Below are 17,028 nucleotides of genomic sequence, written 5' to 3'. Positions count from 1 at the left end.
CGGGGCTGGGCAGGCGCGCCGGTGCCGCAGCGCCGCTGCGGGCGGGGCGCCGGTGCCGCCATGTCGGAGCCGGGGTCCGCGGGCCCTAGCCCGGCCGCCATCCAGGTGTCCAGGTACGGCCCCGCCGCGGGCAGGGAGCCGGGCAGGGCTGGGGAGGGAGGCGGGCGTGCTGCGGGCGGCGGGGGTGATGCCGGTGTGCCACCGAGGTGCTGCCCGCCCTGCTCTCGGCATCGGCGGCGCCGCCCGCTTTAGTCATGCTGTCAGTGACACCGGCCGTGGGCAGAGCGCAGCAGCGCCGCGCCCGTGCTCCGTGCTGCGGGGGTGGGAGCGGGCAGGGCTGCCGCGCTTCTCCCGGGCGCGCTTCTCCCGGGCGCGGTTCTCCTGTCTGTGTTCCCGGGCGCGGCCACGCTGAAACAGCAGCTCCTGTCCGTGCCGGCGCGCAGCCGCCGCCTCAGTGCCCCCCGGGCCGTTACTCGCCGTTGGCAGAAAGCGCGGCTGCTGCCGGGAAGCCGCGTGGAGCACCGGCGCGTGCCCGGCTCGGTCTGCGCCGCACCGGGGCCCGGCGGGGTGCGGCCCTGCTGAGGCGCCGGCTGCCTCGGCAGAGGCGCCCTGCTTCCTTCCGCTCGCGGCGGTAATTTGGAGCGGTTTCCATCGCCGCTCACAGGAAGCCGCATGCGAGCAGCGATGGCCCGGCAGATCAGCCGGTGGGCGATGTGCTGCCACCGGGCAGCCGCACCGGGGATGGGCTGGGGGCGCGGCAGGGGTTGCGAGCTCTCACGTGCCTCCTTCGGCAGGATTATGCGCCCAGACGATGCCAACATCGCAGGGAATGTTCACGGGGGAACCATCCTGAAGATGATCGAGGAGGCGGGAGCCATCATCAGCACCCGCCACTGCAATTCCCAGGCCGGGGTGAGTAGGTGCCGGGGTGCCTGCCAGCCTCTGGCATGGTGACCTTTCACTCCCTGCCATGTCCCACTGGGAGTGTCTGCTCCTGCATGCAAACCACTGGTGTCTCTGGCTGCAGCTGGGTCCCAGTAACTAGAAGTATTCTGCTGAAATTGTGGTTTACCAGCAGAAACATTATTACTCATTATTGCTGTTAATGTTTTAACTCCCGAGAAAGGCGAGTTGGGGCAGCCCCAGTGTTGGTTACAGATGGGGAAGGAAGCACGGCCAGTAGCTGATAAGTGGCGGTTGCAGTATCCAAGCCACACATGGCATGGCAGGTTTGGCTGGTCTCGGGGAGCTGCCAGCTGTGGTCCCGTGGTGTGGCTGTGATCACTATCTTGGCTGTCTCACCGTCCCCAGGAGCCCTGTGTGGCTGCACTGGCACGGGTGGAGCGGACGGACTTCCTGTCGCCCATGTGCATCGGCGAGGTGGCCAACGTCAGTGCCGAGATCACCTACACCTCCCGGCACTCTGTGGAGGTCCAGGTCAACGTCATGTCTGAAAACATTTTAACAGGTGGGTGGCTGCTGGTGGCTGTGTTCCAGAACACCAGGAGTAACAGTATTAAGCCAAGAGCTTGCAGAGGTGACCCCATGCTCTGCTCCATCACTGGCAGCATTCAGCAGACAGGAGATCTAGCATGTTTATTGACAGAGCTGGGAGTGGAGGGAGGGCTGGTGCTGGGGAGGGAGGCCAAGCAGGCTCCCTGGGATTTATGGCTCCACTGTAGTGAAAAACAGCAAAATCTGTTTGTAGCTCTTCCTGCCTGATTTGCTGCCTGTGGCTGCCTTTGGCCTGAAAATGTCCCTTTTCCTGCTGTTGCTGTGACAACCAGTTCCGCTTGCTGGGACATCTTCCCAAAAGCACATTGTCACATCCGCTAAGAGCTAAAGCCTGGTAGGAGCCAGCAGGGCAAGGGGCTACCAATACCAGTGGCATTGCCATTGTGTGCCCAACCCCAGACTGGTGGCAGGTGCAGCACTGCTGGCCTTGGCACCATCACCTGCTGCCCCCTTCTCCTCCAGGGGCAAAGAAGGTGACGAACAAGGCGACACTGTGGTATGTGCCACTGTCCCTGAAGAACGTGAATAAGGTCCTTGAGGTTCCCCCCATCCAGGTAGGACAACTCACTTTGGGTCCCCCCAGACTGGAACTTGTCCTCCCTGTGGAACGGCACTAACCTGGCCCTGTTGGCACTCCCAGCTGTGCCAGTGGCTTTGCCAGTCCCCTTCTTACCAGCCTTCTATTCCAGTATGCGAGAAAGGAGCAGGAGGATGAGGGGAAGAAGCGCTATGAGGAGCAAAAGCTGGATCGGCTGGAAACTAAGCAGAGAAATGGTGATGTGATCTTACCTGTCATCAACCCAGGTAACACGGGCAGTGTGCAGCCAGTGCAAATTTCCCAGCAGTAGTGGAAGACCAAACTGGTCCCCAGGGCACTCCGGGCATCCCCGGGGCCCTGTAGCTGCAAGTGTGCATTCTGAAACACCAGGGATGGGGATGGGATTTTGGAGCAGCAGTGTGTGAGTGGAGGGGGAGCTGGGTGGATACCTGTGGTACCCTGAAGGGGCTGGTGCATGAGATCCCCTCTCCAAAACCCTGTTCCTGTATCATTCCTTGTGTGCTTGTGTGCAGCTAGGGCTGGTTTTGCTCAGCAAGGGGTAAATGCAAGTGCTTGGCAAGGGTGGCTTCTAGGTCTGGCAGTGGTCTTCAGGCAGAGGTGGCGAGGTGGCACATGAGGAATGTTGGGGAAGGTGATGGGGCATGAAATTTGCTCAAATGCTTTTTTCTCCTCTGTCCTCCCTGCTCACAGACAGGCAGACGAAAGGTAAGGTTCAGTGGGCACTGCTCTGTGGGTGGTCACGCTGTGTGGGACTGGGCTGTTTTTCCTTTCTTTGAGCTTCTTTAACATCTCTCATTAGATAGAAAACACAGCCACTTCTGAGAGAGGATTTCCTCTGCTGGGAGTTTGAGGGTGTGACTTCTGTCACCTGGAGGTTGTGGTGGGACAGGGGTCACCAGGATGTGGCAGGGCTGGGGGCATGGGGGTGAAGGTCTTCCCAGCAAGGGGAAAATGGGCTCCATGCAGCAGGGTCTGGGAGGTTCAGCTGAGGGGGGAAGCAGACAGCCGTGTGACCCAGTTCACTCCTGTTTGCTTTCATGCTCTTTGAAAGCTTGAAAAGAAGGAAATGAGCTCAGCTAGAATAAAGTGCATGGGTGGAGATTAGAGGGAGGCAGCAGCCCATCAGGTGGTGAACAGTCTATGCTCCTGGAACTTCTCCAGCCTGGTTTAACCACTGGTTTCAACATAGTTCAGCTTTGCACAAGCTAGCCCCATGTTTTCTTCCTTTGGACAACTTCAGACAGGGGTGTATGGTGGAGTATGGGTGCCAGCTGAGTAGCTCTCACCTTGCTTTGCTCTCTAACCAGAGCCACACACCGTTGGCTACAGCCAGTCCAGCCTGATCCACCTGGTGGGCCCGTCAGACTGCACACTGCTGGGCTTTGTGCATGGAGGTGAGTGAGCACTGCCCTGCACAGCACCTGGGTTTCACATCCAGGTGGCTTTTCCCTGGAGCAAAGTGTGGCTGGAGAGTGACTCTGTTTTTGGTGGGCTCTGCCTCTGGAGGCACATAGGCCCCTTTGACTGTCCGGGTCAGAGTTGCTTTAGCTGAGACAAAAGCTTCATCTTTTTCTGTGACCCAAAAATTCATGTACTTGAACTGTAAATCCTACAGTTTTGTCATCGCCTCTGAGATTGCAAATCCTGGAGTGTGATTGCAATTACCTGAAGTAATTTATTCTTGGCTGGCAGCACCCATCACCTGCAGGGCTGGCACGTGTGGTCTAAGCCCTGGGAGAGGTGTGTTTGCTGAGGGTTGGGACAACACATACCTAAGCCTTAAACAAACAAAACAAACATGGTTCAGAGCTTTTCAAGGTTTGTGGGGCTGATCTCACCTTGCAGGGGTGAAGTTTGCTCAGAGAAATGTGGGAGAGACAGAGCTGACCTTAATCACAGCTCTATTAGGATGTTGGTATTGACTCCTGGTATTGACAGGAGCCCTTGTACTGGATTTTCCTGAACTTGGGGCTTAGTCTCTGGTCCAACTCCCCAACATAGCTCTGGTCATGCTGAGGCCTTACTGACCTTTGTGTGGTTTTCCTGAAATCCCATTGACTTCCCTGAGACAGTCCCCTCTGCTTCCCCTCACAGGTGTCACCATGAAGCTCATGGATGAGGTTGCTGGGATTGTGGCTGCCCGCCACTGCAAGACCAACATTGTCACTGCCTCGGTGGATGCCATCAACTTCCACGAGAAGATCAAAAAAGGTACCAAGGGTGGTGGCAGGCACTGTGATCTGCTGTGTTGCCACACCCTGGCTCCCTTGGATATGCTTTCAGGACATGCTGACAGAGAAAATTAGTCCCTGTTCGATTTGTCCTGTGCTCTGCTTAAGATACATCTTAAGCATAAAACATGCAGTACCCCTTTCTCCCTTGACTAGCTCCTCTCTGTTTCACAGGCTGTGTCATCACTGTCTCAGGACGTATGACATTCACAAGCAATAAGTCCATGGAAATAGAGGTGTTTGTGGATGCTGACCCATTTGTGGATGAGCCTCGGGAGCGGTACCGTGCCGTCAGCGCCTTCTTCACCTATGTGTCCCTGAGCAAGGAGGGGAAGCCCCTGCCCGTCCCGCAGCTGCTGGTAAGAGCTTTTCTCTCTGGACTGGAGCCAGCAGAGCCATCACCTCTCCTGCTGCTCCTAAGGCAGAGCCCAGCCCAAGAAATCCTCTTCCCTTGAGTTACTCAGCAAAAAAATATGAGCACGAATGAGACTTCCCAGGATGCGCTTTGGTTTTTTTTTTTGTTTGTTTGTTTGTTTGTTTTTTGTTTTGTTTTTTATTTATTTTGAAAATTGCCAGTGTGGAGGTTGGGAATTTTCTTTCTCATTGTTGAGGAGAGGCTGTGTGCAGGCCCTGAGTGGAAACAGGCCCCTCACATCCCTAATTGCTGCTCCCCATGGTGTCCCCATTCCAGCCTCCTTCCTATATTATCTCCCCTAATCCTGGCATGGCTTTGCTGACGTGGTGCTCCTGACTGGGGGTATTGCTTAATATTTGATGTGGCACAGGTCTCCCGCTTAATGCAGGGCACGGTGGCTGTCATGCTGTGTGTTTGACAAAGAGCAGCTTTTCCCTCACACTTCTGTGAGGGGAGGCATGTTCCCCTCCCTTCACACACTCGCAGCACACTGACGCTGCAGCTTTTCACTCTCTCTGTGCCCCCAGACGGAGACGGAGGACGAGAAGCGCCGCTTCGAGGAAGGGAAGGGCAGGTACCTGCAGACCAAAGCCAAGCGGCAGGCGCAGCTGCAGCAGGCTGCCCAGCAGTGACCTGCGTGCCACCAGCGCCCCCCAAACATACCGGTTGTTCCCGTTCGTTTTGTGTCCGGCCCGCGCCAGCCCCGTGCCTCCGCCCGCCCCAGCCTGCTGCCGGCCCCACCGCTTTGCTGCTGCTGGGCTCAGCGCCGCACACCTCGTGCTTCAGGTGGCCGAAGCTCCCTGAAAACCCCCAAGGAGTCTTCCCAAGGCACTCGCCATCTGCCTGCAGAGCCGTTGTTGCTGTTCGATCCCGCTGGCGAGGCTCCTGCCCGATTCAGAGCCAGGATGGAGGCGTGTGGCGGCTCGAGGGGCGCGTGGGGCCGTGAGTCTTTGTGCTGCTGTGTTCGACTCGCCGGTCTGTCCTACCATGCACACCAAAGCTTTCGTCCGCGCCGCGCCGGGGCCGCACTGAATGTCTGTGACATCTCTAGGTAGTTCTCTGTGCGCATCTAAGTTATTTAAGGAATCCTGTGGCATAAATAAAAATCTGTTTCATTGACTGGAGTGAAAGGCTGACGCTTTTATTTCAAACAATTGGGCTTTTCCTCCCTCCCCCAGATCCGCCCGCGCTGCCCAAGTGGCGCCAGGCGCTCCCGGCCTTGTTTTGAAGGAAGTCTGGTTGTTTTAACGGGACCCTCAGAGCAGTTCCTGCTGGAATGGGTTCCCAGTTTGGGATATTAAACAATAAACTACCCGCCAGGAGGTTGTAGTGAGGTGGGGCTGGTCTCTTCTGCAGTGTGAGGACAGGGGGCAATGCTTTAGGCTGACAGAGTGGAAATTCAGAACAGGAACCAGCAAATGCTTTCCCTGTTCCTCAGGCAGAGGAAGGCGGCGGAGTCACCGCGCCTGGAGGTGTTGAGCAGCGTCTGCACCTGTCGCTGGCTGATCCGACTTAGGGATTGCAGTGGCGGGGCCGGGCGGGCGGTGGGACAGGGTGATGGCAAAGCTCCCGAGCCTTGACGGCTCCGTGACCGAGCCCTGACGGCTCCGTGACCGATCCCGAACCGGCTCCGTGACCGAACCCGACCCAGCCCCGGCACCCGCGGCCCGAGCGCCCCTCACAGCACCGGCGGCGGCCGCCACGCAACTCTCGCGAGAGCAGCGCCGCTCCTGCTGCGGCGGCTGCGCGGGGCGGGGCTCTCGCGAGAGCGGCGGGGCCGTTTCCCGGGCGACGCGGGCGGGGCCGCCATGATGGCGGCGGCGGTGGCGCGGCGGGGGCGGCTGGGCCGGGAGGGCCGCGCCAGCCTTTGCTCCTTCCTGCTCGGCGCCTCGGTGGCGGCCCTGCCGCTGCTGCTCGGCTCGTCGCCCTCCCTGCTGGCCGCTCCCGGTCTGCGCGGCCGCCTGGCTCTCGCCCTGCACGTGGCGGGCGTGAACGCGGCGCTGCTGCTCGTCTACCCGCGACCGCTCTACAAGGTACGGGGGCGGCCCCGGCGGGCGGCGGCGTGAGGTGCGGCGGTGCAGGGGTCGGTGCCGGTGCCGGGGTGCGGCGGTGGGGATGCCCCGGGCCCGGGGAGCGGCGGCGGCAGCGCGTTCTCCCCTCCCTGTGCTTGCAGATCGCCGTCCGGGCCTGTTTCTTGGGCTTCGCCTTCGGCTGCGGGCTGCTGCTGAGCGCCGGCCGCTCCGCCTGGCGCCACTTCGGATGGTAAGGGCCGGGCCGGGCCGGCAGCCGGGCGGGCGCCGTGCCCCCGGCCCTACTGAGCCTGCCCTCCCTCCCGCCGCAGGTATATGTGCTCCCTGTCCCTCTTTCACTACTCGGAGTATCTGGTGACTGCCATCAACAACCCGCGCAGCCTCTCGCTGGACTCCTTCCTGCTCAACCACAGCTTCGAGTACAACCTGGCTGCCCTGTCCTCCTGGGTGGAGTTCACGCTGGAGAAGCTCTTCTTCCCAGGTCGGCCAGCCTGTCTCTCTCTGACTCTGCCTGGCTGCACGTGGCTTGCTTGGGGTCCATCTGTCTGGTGGCAGAGTGCAGGTGACCCTCAGCTCGCTGCCCCGTGACAGCCCTGCAGCAGCTTTGCCAGGGTCATAATCCCTCAGTGCTCAAAGCTTCTTGGGTTGGATCTCAGGAGGGCAGGGGGAGGCCCCCCTCACTCTGACATGCCAGGCCAGGGGATCTTCAGCCCTTTCCTGCCTTGGTGGTGCTAGACTGATGTGTCAGGTACACCTGGGCATCACCTTTTGACAGGAATAAAATCAAGTCATCAGAATCTGTTGCTGGTTGCCCGGTCTGGGGCATATTGGCTGTGCTCATCTGTTTATTCTTGGGAGAGGGAAACTGTCCCCCTTTGTTTTGTAGCAGCCTGAGCATGTCCTTGGCTGTGCTTTGTGTTGGCTTTGCTCTGCCTCTACAGCTGGGCCCCACGGACTAATCCATGCTAACAGCAAGCAGGGGTTGCTGGTTTTGTCTGTTTGGTGAGGGATGGCATGGTTTTTTTCTTTGAGATGGGGGGCAGAGCCCACTCACTGAGCAGCCCCCTGGAGACCTGTGCAAACCTGTTGTGCCCCTCCCTGTCCGTGCAGAGCTGAAGCAGATCACCTGGCTGAGCACCGTGGGGCTGCTGATGGTGATCTTTGGGGACTGCCTGAGGAAGGCAGCCATGCTCACGGCCGGCTCCAACTTCAACCACATCGTTCAGAACGAGAAGTCTGACACCCACACGTTGGTGACGAGTGGGGTGTACGGGTGGTTCCGGCACCCCTCCTACGTGGGATGGTTTTACTGGAGTATTGGAACACAGGTACTGTATCCAGAGTGCTCAGATCCTTTCCTGTCACAACTCCACTCTGCTCTTAGTGCTGCCCGTGCTGTGATGGGGTGCAGACAGCACCTGCTGCTGGGCATGGATTCTGCTGCCTCCCACTGGCACACGGGAAATCTGGAATCCCTGAGCGCTCTGCCTCATGTGATCTTTGGGAAGATCTTGTTCCCTTAATTTTCTCTGTGCAGTAAGGAAAGGTGGTGGAGCCGGGGTTTTGACCCACAACTCCCTTGCAGGCTTGAGGTGTGATTTGCTGCTGGTTTGAAGCTGGTATGCAGAGTTTTCTGTGTCCATGTGGTCAAAATGCCTTCCCTGAGTGGTCAGACTCAACCTGGCTCCTGCCAAACGCCAGTCCTGTGTTTGAGGGCAAGGAAACTCCCTGACTAGAGGGTCAGCTGTGGCCTAGCCTTAGCTAAGTGCTGCTGTAGCTGTGTGTTCTTGTGGCTGGCTGGGTGCTGGAACTGGGTTGTGTTTCTCTGCAGAGTCCATAAGGGTGGCACATGGAGCTTTTGAGAACTGGGGCAGTGAAGCCAGTGCTGCCTGTGCGCTGCTTTCTTCAGTGGGGAGAAACTAGTGCTTGTGAGGTTTCACAGGGAGTTTTGGGGTCTTTTTCTGTGTCAATGTTACTGGAGGGGGATGAGCTGTGGGGGAGGGTTCTCGAGGGGATGCTCACCAGCAGCATCTGTTCCAGGTGTTGCTCTGCAATCCCATCTGCGTGGTGGGCTACGCCCTGGCGTCCTGGCGCTTCTTCAGGGAGCGGATCGAGGAGGAGGAGATCACACTCATTCACTTCTTTGGAGAAGAGTACCTGGAGTACAAAAGGAAGGTGCCATCGGGTCTCCCTTTTATTAAAGGAGTCAAATTGGAACTGTAACGTGGGCAGAAACCAGGCTGGCTGAGCAGACGCCCGGCTCCTGCTGCGCCCAGTGCCTGTGTGGCACCGGCATCGGGAGATGCCTGCTGGTATTTCCCAGCCACCCAGGAGGAGCTGGTGGAGGGCTGCAGCATTGGGCAGCCTGCTGGGTCACTCACAGATCAGAAGCTCGTTCCTCCTCCTTGAGATCAGTCCTTCGTTGCACATTCAGGGATCTTCCAGATAACTTAGCCTGTAGCGACCCTAAAGAGAATGAATCCTGCCTGCAGCAGCTGAATTGTCTTGGAACGCCTCTGGAACTGATTCTACCGGAAAACAGCACTGCCCTCCTGGCCCTGGGTGGGGAAGGTGCTAGGCAGCAGATTGTTCCTGTTGCATAATTCGATTTTAAAGCTTTCTGACCTCATGAGCCCGGTGACACGACTTTAATCTCCTCGGGCCAAACTCCTTGAGCTGGCACTGGGGCAGCTGTGGGAGCAGCCTCCAGCTCTGCCTGCCCTCAAAGCGCAGCACGGCACCACTCAGTTCTCCCTAGGCCTTGGGGTCTGCAGGGAGGGTTCTGTTGCTCCCCTCGTGCCGCTGGATCTGAGCACCTCTGGGCCCTCTCCTCGTCCCTTGGATGCTGCTGTGGATGCAGTGTCACTGCTCCAGCTGCTGCCTCCTGCTGCCACCTCTGTTCCTTCTTTCTGCTTCCAAATCGCGCTGCTTCCTATCCTGCCAGGCTGCCTGTCTTGCAGAGATCCCAGGATTTTAGGTTGTGAAAGAGCCACAGCTGCCAGGCTTGCTAAGGGCTTTAGTCCCTGAGGTCCTCCCCTGCTCTTTTGGGCAAAAGCTGTGATGTTAGGGCAAGTAGGAGATGCTTCTAAGGAAATCTCCAACCAGAAGAGTTGGGCTAGCTAATGCTCTTTTATAGTAACCATTTGGAAATGGTTCCCACTGAGCTGTGTGGTATAACTTTGTTGTTATATACCAAAGAGGTTCACTGTTTTCTTGAGTTCTACATTATTCTTCCTTGCTGGAATGGAAATGAGTTGCTTGTCAGTTCATGCTTGGAGCTTGTGGTGTTCCATGGGGAAGGTGCTGCGGTACAGCTCAGGAAGGGGCACTTGGTGAGAATAGCTTGGGTTTGGTTTTCTTTTTTTATATTTAAAAAAAAAAAAAGGAAAAGAGAAAACATTGTCAGCTTCTGTCTGGTTATTTGAAGGTCTCTTGAGGTGCTGGTGGCCTCATGGAAACTGGAATCCTTTATAATTCCTGGTGGGTTCTCAGAACATGCCAGCACTGCATTGAGGCACAATTGTGACTCCATGACTTGTGGGGCTCTGCAGCCACAGGGATGAGGCTGACCCTAACCCTGACCCTCTGTTTCTCCTTGCTGAACTGATGCAGAGTCCATCCTCCACTGGGTTTGCTTGATCACAGAGCATCTGTCTGATGCCCTTGCTGCTGACTTGACCTTTGCTGAGTGAGGTTTTGACTTGGGAGAAAAGAATAAGGGTGAAAACTCACCACTTGGAGCGTGCTGATCTGTGCTGGGCACTCGGAGGCTCCCACCTGGGCTGTTCTTGTCTCAGGGAAGCACTGGTTGCAGCCAGTGGTGCCTGGAGCAGGTTAATCTGTAATTAATCTGTAATCTACAATTTTTTTGTAGGCAGTAATGTTCCTGCTGTGCCCTTTATCAAAGGAACTTTGGAACAAGTAATTGTAACTTGGGTTTGATGTGCTGTTTGACAACAAAGCCTCATCCCAAATTGTTCTTCATAGTAAATGAACCTTGATCCTAATTTCACAAGTGCTGGTTCCAGCTGTGCAAGCAGGATGTATTGGCACCAAAAGAAAGGGATAAACTTCACCCTGAGCAAAACCTTCAGTGTCTCTTGAAGCTTTTGAGACCAACAGCTTCTCTTAACCATTTCTTTCCCAAATCCTGTGATCAGAAGCTCTGTGAGGAGACAGCAGCTTACTGGGTGTGGGAAAGGCATGTGAAGTTTTAGGGAAAAGCTGGAGTAAACTGTGAAACCCTGCTCTCTGTGCCACAGTGATTGGTGAGTTCTTAGTTCCCACATGTGCAGGGAACCTCTAGAGCAGCTGTTCCTGGCACACAGCCCATGTTGATGTGTAGCTGCCTGGAACTCCACAGGATGCCCCATCACCTGGCCATGTACCCCTGGCCCTGCCCTGCCCTGCACCAGGAGTTATTTTTCCCCATAATTTTCCAGTGTTGTGGTTTTAGGAGCAGCTGGACACCCTGGACACCCTGAGCCAGCAGATCCCTTTTGTCAGCAGAACCACGCAGACATGGACAACTGCACCCTTTTATTTCACTCTGACACATGCAAGGAAGAGCACATAGAGAGTTTTTCAGAAGCAAGTCCACCTGAGGCCTTTGTTTGTGCTGCAGACACGGCTGCCCGGGCTGTTTGCTGCCCTGGCTTGTGGCACTGGGCAAGAGGAGCTGGTCAGTGACTGGGGCATGGTTCTGCCCAGCAGCTCTGCCAGGTGCCCAGCACTGGGCTCTATGGTGCTGGCTCTTTCAGGGCAGCAGTCTCTGCTCCACTCTTCTGCTGGCCCCTGCAGCAGTCTTTGTTTTTTGGGGAGGAGTCTCCAGGGGTGTCCCTGGCTATGAAGCCCTCCCCAGGGCTGGCTGAAGCCCCCTTGTTGCTGCCAGGTGAGGCATCCCTGGGGAAGGGAAGACACCTTGACAGGGTCACTGTCTGGGAAAGGGCACAGGAGGAACTTGGCACTCAGGTGCTTGCTGTCACCTACCTTGGCACCACTTCATTGTTGTCACAGATCTTGAGCAGCATCTGCTCCTGTTCTTCTCTGGGCTCCTGGGGCTCCTGCAGCCTGCGGCAGGATGGGTGTGAGCCATGAGCTATGTCCCCCCTGGCCCTGAAAGTCCCTGCACCCCTCACCTGGGCTCCAGCCGCTCCTTCACTTTGGCGATGGAGCGGACGTAGGGCGCGATCTGCTTGGTGATGGTGCTCAGGCAGCTGTTCTCCTGCCGCAGCTGCAGCAGGTCGTGGAGCTGGGCTGGGGGCGAGAGGAGCGGGCTGGGACACGGCCACCCCCACGGTGTGGGCACAGGGGGCACGGGGAGGGAGCGTGGGGTCACCAGTACCTTCATAGATCTCCTGCTCGTTTGCTACCCGCTGGTAGGTCTCCTCCCAAACCTGGAAGGAAGAGAGGGAGCTGGGCAGTCTGCGGTGGCACAGCACAGAGGGGCCCTGCTGTGCCAGGATGTGCCAGCTGTACCTCCTCAAAGACGCTGCGCATCATCTCCACGGCGGAGTAGTGAGCTGCGATCTGCACGTCCATCTGCAGCGACTTCTGCAGGATCTCACTCATGATCTCCGACTTGATGAGGGAGTGGTGCTTGGTGAGGTCACGGTGCAGCTCCTGCACCTGGTCCTTCAGGCCCTGGATCTCCGTCTGCAGCATCTGCAGGAAGCAGGGGGCACAGCCAGGTGAGCAGCACCAACCTGGCCCGTGCTGTGCTGTCCCATCCTGCCTCCACCCTGCTCCCTACCCGGTAGGTGTTCTCGTAGTTGCGGCAGTGCTCGGCAAAGGGGGTCTCACGGCCCTCAGCCAGCAGCACCTTGGTGCTGATGTACCGGTGCATCGTTGGCTTCTTCACCATGGGGCCCGTGGACATTTTGTCACTGGTGGGGGTGCAGCTGGGCACCATGAGGGTCTTGGAGCATTGGCCACCGGGGAGCCTGCATGGAGAGGTGACAGTGACGTGCTGCAGGTGAGCAGCAGTGGGGGTGAGGTGCCAGGGACCATGCCAGCTCAGTCCCACCACCCCTTGGCTCCAGTGGGACGCACCAGTCCCACACGTCCCTTCCCTCACCCGAGCACAGAGGTTCAGTCAGAGGTGCCTTACGTTGCCCCAAAAATCATATTTCTGTGGGCTGCTCTCCGGATTCCTGCAGTTTTGGAACCAGCTGTGGCAGTGAGAAGCCAGGAGCTGAGCCCGGCACCCTCCAGTTTCTAAAGGGTGGGATACAGCTCACTCTCTCACCGCTGGTATCTCCTGGCCCCTTGGCAGGCACCACTGCCCCTGTGTTTCCCCCAACCCACGGTCTCCCCGTGCTAACCACCACCACCATTGGTCCTACCGTGCAGCGCCGTGCTCCGCCTGCCCGTGTTGGGGCCAGCAGCCCCCAGGAGCTCAGCCACCCTGCAGTGCCAAGCCTGGCTGGGGGCGAGGAGCGGTCCCCATGGGGCGGCAGTGCCCGTTTGTCCTCTCTGTCTGGGAGGGCCTGGCAGGGCGGGTGCTGCCGTGACATCAACAGGCCTAAATATATCCCTGGTGAAGAATGGCCGAGCACTTCTCTGAAATTCTGATAAAAATAGTGGCGGGCAAAGAGGCTGCGGCACCGCGGGCATGTGGGCGAGCAGGAGCTGGCCCAGGTGGAGCACCCGTGGAGAGGGGGCAGAGCCCTCCAGGGAGCATGGCAGGGGCTGGGCTGGGGAACAGAGAGAGGCTTAACCAGGCCCCCAGCTGCCAGCCCTGCTGCTGCCCACCCCTTTGCCACCCACCCCACTTCCCAGAAGTGTCACTTGAAGCCTGTTGTTCATCAGTGCAGCTGTGCCTGTGCTGTCCTGGTACCCCTGCTGAGCTGACAGGCTCAAGGGCAGCAGCAGGGGCAAGGCTGGCACGGCGAGATGCTGATGGGACTGTGCCGTGTGGCACGTGGCAGGGGACACAGCAGCACATGTGCCTTGGGTGCAATCCTAGCACCTCACATGTTTGTGCCAGTGATGCCAGGTCCAATGCCACCAGCGCTGCCCACCACGGAGCGGCGGGGGCTGAGCATCAGGAGGGGCTCCAGGCAGCGGGCAAACTCTGCCCGGTACTCGCTGTTGATCTGGGGGGCAAGAGAGGACAGTAGAGCTGGGCTGGGGCAGAGCTGGCAGCTGGCACTGCCCGCAGGCAGGGCAGGGCTCTACCTTGCTGGTCTGGGCTGGCCGCAGGCGGTGCGGCAGCTTGACGATCCTCTGCAGCCTCTCCATCAGTTGCTGAAAGGCAGCAGTGAAGCATGGTGAGGGGTGCTCAGCACCTTGCCCATGAGTCAGCACCACCACAGGATGCTCTGACCACCCCTGCAGCACTGGCAACACTCACATAGCCCAGGTCCAGGAACTCGGCTTTGTTGGCAGAGCTCAGGAAGGCCGAGCAGGTCACCAGGTGGACCTGTGTGTGTGGAGGGGGTCTGTCACTGCCTGGCTTTGGTGTCAGGATGTCCCTGCCTGCAGTGAGGCCCTACCTGCAGAGTGGGCAGCAGGCAGGCAAGGTGGGCGAGCTGTTCCTTGAATGCCTTCTCCTTTTCCTCATGCTGGCTGCAGCAGAGCAGAGCATGGCACAGCCTTTGCAAGACCCGAGGGAGCCATCCTGCCCCAGGCATCCCAAAACACCTTGGGAAGGGGGGACATCCCTCGGACAGGGCTCAACCCATGGTGCCTCACCTCTGCACAGCTTTCAGGAGTGTCTTTTTCCTCTCGGAGAGCTGCTCCTGCAAATGGCACAGCCGTCCTGTGTCCAGCAGCCACCCCAGTCCCTTCCCACTGCCCTGGCTCTGTGCCACGGGCACAGGTGCCTGCCTCACACCTGCATGCGGCTGAAGAGGGAGTTGATGGCCGCCTCCTCCTCGCTGGCACTGTTGCGAACCTCCTCGATCATGGCCTTGAGCAGGACAATGGCCTCACGCGTGGAGGTCTGCAGCTCCTTCACAGCCTGCCCAGGGTGGCGAGGTGGCTGCAGTGCAGGGGACAGCACTGCCCCCCTCGCCACCCCCACACCCCCCGGCCCTGCCCACCATCACTGCCTGGTCCAGCCGCTGGCAGCCCTGCATGTAGGCGGTCTCGATGTCGATGCAGTGTGCCCGGCTCTCCCTGCAGGCACAGACATGGGGGCAAGCACAGGATGGGGCACACGGCGAGCCCGGGGCTGGGACTACTCACCCCTGCATGTCCCTGAAGCAGTTGATGCACAGCATGGACTTCTTCTCGGTGGAGAACATGATGTAGGGCTCCTCGTGCAGTGCTGCAGGGGACAGGAACGTGGCACAGCCTGGCACGGCACGGTGCAGCACGGCATGGCACGGGGCAGCCTGGCATGGCACTCACGGCACTTCTTGTGGATGTCTTTGGTGCGCTTGGAGAGGGAGACGATCTCGTGGCGGGTGAACATCCTGGCATGGTGAGTCTCCTCACGGCATGGGGCACAGAGGGGCTGCCCACAGGTGTTGCAGAAGTACATGGTGTCCAGCTCCTGTGTGAGGGGACAGAGCTGGTGGCAGGCATGCCCTGCCAGGGGTCCCCTAGCCACGCTGGCAGCCCAGCCCGCTGCCCTCACCGCCTTGGTGCAGCAGCGGTCGCAGTTGGCACACTGCACGTCCTCCTCGCTGTCGGCCGAGCTGTCCACCAGGAACTGCAGCAGCCGGTCCACGGGGGGCAGCCCCGTGCCTCCCCTCACCACGGAGGGGTGCCTGCCGGGGCGAGATGGGGACAGGGACACCCACTGGGGCAGCTTGGGGCACGCAGGGAGCAGGGCTGTGCTGAGCTGCCAGCCCCGTGCTGTGCCCCAATCCTGGCGTGCCCCGTCCCTTACCCGCAGAGTGGGCAGCGCAGGCGACCGTCGCTGGCACGGCCTCGCAGGCAGCTGGCACAGAAGTTGTGGTAGCAGTCCAGCAGGCAGGGGTGCTGGTAGGGCTCGTGGCAGAGCAGGCACACCAGCGGGTGGCAGTTGGCCTTCTCCAGCTCCGAGCAGCTCCCCAGTGGGGAGAAAATGCCACCCGCCATCTGTGGGGTTGAGAGGCAAGGCTGTGCGCAGGGACCCCATGTGGCACCAGTTTGTGAGAGCACACAAAGGACAAATCCTGTCCCAGGGCCTGTGAGATACTATTTTTAGGTTATGAGCTGCGTGGCACGAGGCTGCTCCCCCTTCCCCTGGTAGCACAGGCTGGGGGCTGCAGCGTGGGGTCGGATGGTCCCCGCAGCGCAGTGTCCCCACGGTGTGTGTCCCCCCAAGCAGGAGCATCCCCTGGGATGGGCTGTCCCCTCCAAAGGAGCATCCCCTGCAGCACAGCATCCCCCAGGACAGGGGTGGGGGTTCCTCCAGGACAGGGTGTTCCCCCAGAGGAATCATTCCCTAGAATGGGGTGTCCCCTGCCCAGGGATGTGCCCTAGGATGGCAGCCTGGCAGTGAGGGCAGCCAGGTGCCCCACATGCCGGGAGTCCCCGTTCTGGGCACAGGTGTGTCCTGGCCAGGTGAAGGCTTTACCTCTCCCTGTCTGTGAGCCGGGGGGGTCCGAGCCGAGCTGTGCTGCTGCTCACCGTGTGCCGGCAGGAACGAGAGCGCTGCCGAGGCGGCACGGCCCGGCCCGGCCGACCCTGTGACGTGGGGCCCCCTGGCACTGCCACGCCACGGCCCAAAAATAGCCCCGTGCGCTGCTCGGGGCCCCGCGGCGGGGCTGGAGGGGACACTGCCAGCCACCCGGGGGACACGGCCACCTGCAGGGGCCGCGCTGGCCCGCGCTGCTGGGTCAGCCCGTGTGCGCGGTGAGGAGCCCCGGGATGCCCGGGAGTCACCCGGTGTGTGCTGAGGAGCCCCGGGGTGCGGGGTCACTCCGTGCACGGTGACGCTCCCGGGGTGCGGGATGTCACTCCATGTACAGTGACGCTCCCGGGGTGCGGGGGTCTCTCGGTGCCCGGTGACGCTCCCGGGGTCTCTCGGTGTCCGGTGTCGCTCCCGTTCCCGCCCACCGCACGCGCCGCTCCCGCGCTCCGGAGGCTCCGCCCCCTCTCCCGGCCCCTCGCGCCTCATTGACCACGCCCCCATAGCCACGCCCCCACCCCAGCCCCCGCGCTCGCCCCGCCCCGCCAGGCATCACTGTCCGCTCGCAGGCTCCCTGCGCGGATGGCACAGGAAGCGATCGAGGCGGTCGGCGCTCGGCTGGCCCGGCCGAGCGCGGTTGTGCGCAGGCGCGCGGGGCGCGCTCCCTTTCTGCCTCGCGCGGAGCCGCCATGGCGCCCGCCTCCTGCAAATGG

At 59.8% G+C, this 17,028-nt stretch overlaps 4 protein-coding genes across 7 annotated transcripts in view; 3 read left to right on the top strand and 1 right to left on the bottom strand.

Annotated features, from left to right (window-relative positions):
* The first annotated feature begins 6 nt into the window (after nucleotides 1-6).
* Nucleotides 7-5,844, top strand: ACOT7 (acyl-CoA thioesterase 7). 3 transcript variants are annotated; one of them, XM_039727665.1, is made up of 10 exons: nucleotides 7-113; nucleotides 795-912; nucleotides 1,312-1,468; nucleotides 1,978-2,069; nucleotides 2,205-2,319; nucleotides 2,765-2,779; nucleotides 3,382-3,468; nucleotides 4,169-4,285; nucleotides 4,480-4,664; nucleotides 5,248-5,844. In XM_039727665.1, the coding sequence occupies exons 1-10, from the start codon at nucleotides 61-63 to the stop codon at nucleotides 5,350-5,352; spliced, it is 1,044 nt and encodes a 347-aa protein (XP_039583599.1). In that variant the 5' UTR covers nucleotides 7-60; the 3' UTR covers nucleotides 5,353-5,844. The 3 variants fall into 3 exon arrangements, with proteins under 3 accessions (XP_039583599.1, XP_039583600.1, XP_039583598.1); XM_039727666.1 differs by lacking the exon at nucleotides 2,765-2,779; XM_039727664.1 differs by lacking the exons at nucleotides 7-113; nucleotides 2,765-2,779 and having other exon boundaries at nucleotides 658-912.
* Nucleotides 5,845-6,490: 646 nt separating this feature from the next.
* On the top strand, nucleotides 6,491-10,147 carry ICMT (isoprenylcysteine carboxyl methyltransferase). Its single transcript, XM_039727668.1, has 5 exons — nucleotides 6,491-6,753; nucleotides 6,894-6,982; nucleotides 7,062-7,231; nucleotides 7,861-8,078; nucleotides 8,791-10,147. Exons 1-5 carry the CDS (start codon nucleotides 6,529-6,531, stop codon nucleotides 8,971-8,973), a joined length of 885 nt encoding a protein of 294 aa, XP_039583602.1. The 5' UTR covers nucleotides 6,491-6,528; the 3' UTR covers nucleotides 8,974-10,147.
* A 1,125-nt stretch (nucleotides 10,148-11,272) lies between these two features.
* Nucleotides 11,273-16,405, bottom strand: RNF207 (ring finger protein 207). 2 transcript variants are annotated; one of them, XM_039727829.1, is made up of 18 exons: nucleotides 16,262-16,405; nucleotides 15,590-15,780; nucleotides 15,335-15,467; nucleotides 15,106-15,250; nucleotides 14,941-15,022; nucleotides 14,796-14,871; nucleotides 14,588-14,713; nucleotides 14,446-14,492; nucleotides 14,247-14,319; nucleotides 14,105-14,173; nucleotides 13,930-13,998; nucleotides 13,726-13,847; nucleotides 12,503-12,692; nucleotides 12,229-12,414; nucleotides 12,095-12,146; nucleotides 11,889-12,006; nucleotides 11,740-11,820; nucleotides 11,490-11,652 (listed from the first exon to the last, which is right to left on the bottom strand). In XM_039727829.1, the coding sequence occupies exons 2-18, from the start codon at nucleotides 15,778-15,780 to the stop codon at nucleotides 11,490-11,492; spliced, it is 1,923 nt and encodes a 640-aa protein (XP_039583763.1). In that variant the 5' UTR covers nucleotides 16,262-16,405. The 2 variants fall into 2 exon arrangements, with proteins under 2 accessions (XP_039583764.1, XP_039583763.1); XM_039727830.1 differs by lacking the exon at nucleotides 16,262-16,405 and having other exon boundaries at nucleotides 11,273-11,652.
* A 505-nt stretch (nucleotides 16,406-16,910) lies between these two features.
* RPL22 (ribosomal protein L22) overlaps nucleotides 16,911-17,028 on the top strand; it is a 2,081-nt gene continuing 1,963 nt past the window's right edge. Inside the window, exon 1 of the mRNA XM_039727631.1 lies at nucleotides 16,911-17,015. Within this exon, the coding sequence (XP_039583565.1) occupies nucleotides 17,005-17,015 (11 nt within the window). The 5' untranslated portion in view covers nucleotides 16,911-17,004. The remainder of the gene's footprint in view (nucleotides 17,016-17,028) is intronic.

The sequence above is a fragment of the Passer montanus genome, unplaced genomic scaffold, assembly GCF_014805655.1.
Source record: "Passer montanus isolate IOZ18808 unplaced genomic scaffold, ASM1480565v1 scaffold62, whole genome shotgun sequence".
NCBI classification, from domain to species: Eukaryota; Metazoa; Chordata; class Aves; order Passeriformes; family Passeridae; genus Passer; species Passer montanus.
Note: the sequence above shows the minus strand (reverse complement) of the source record. Positions and strands in the feature narration are given on the sequence as shown.

Bases quoted from the DNA above. Each gene is read 5' to 3' on its own strand.
- ACOT7 (XM_039727664.1), top strand. From the start codon at position 673: ATGCGAGCAGCGATGGCCCGGCAGATCAGCCGGTGGGCGATGTGCTGC. The intron at 2,320-3,381 runs GTAACACGGGCA...CTCTCTAACCAG, and splicing joins CTTACCTGTCATCAACCCAG to AGCCACACACCGTTGGCTAC. The intron at 4,665-5,247 runs GTAAGAGCTTTT...CTGTGCCCCCAG, and splicing joins TGCCCGTCCCGCAGCTGCTG to ACGGAGACGGAGGACGAGAA.
- ICMT (XM_039727668.1), top strand. From the start codon at position 6,529: ATGATGGCGGCGGCGGTGGCGCGGCGGGGGCGGCTGGGCCGGGAGGGC. The intron at 7,232-7,860 runs GTCGGCCAGCCT...CTGTCCGTGCAG, and splicing joins GGAGAAGCTCTTCTTCCCAG to AGCTGAAGCAGATCACCTGG. The intron at 8,079-8,790 runs GTACTGTATCCA...CATCTGTTCCAG, and splicing joins ACTGGAGTATTGGAACACAG to GTGTTGCTCTGCAATCCCAT.
- RNF207 (XM_039727829.1), bottom strand. From the start codon at position 15,780: ATGGCGGGTGGCATTTTCTCCCCACTGGGGAGCTGCTCGGAGCTGGAG. The intron at 15,251-15,334 runs GTGAGGGCAGCG...CCCCTCACACAG, and splicing joins ACCGCTGCTGCACCAAGGCG to GAGCTGGACACCATGTACTT. The intron at 13,848-13,929 runs GTAGAGCCCTGC...CTTGCCCCCCAG, and splicing joins GGCCAGCCCAGACCAGCAAG to ATCAACAGCGAGTACCGGGC.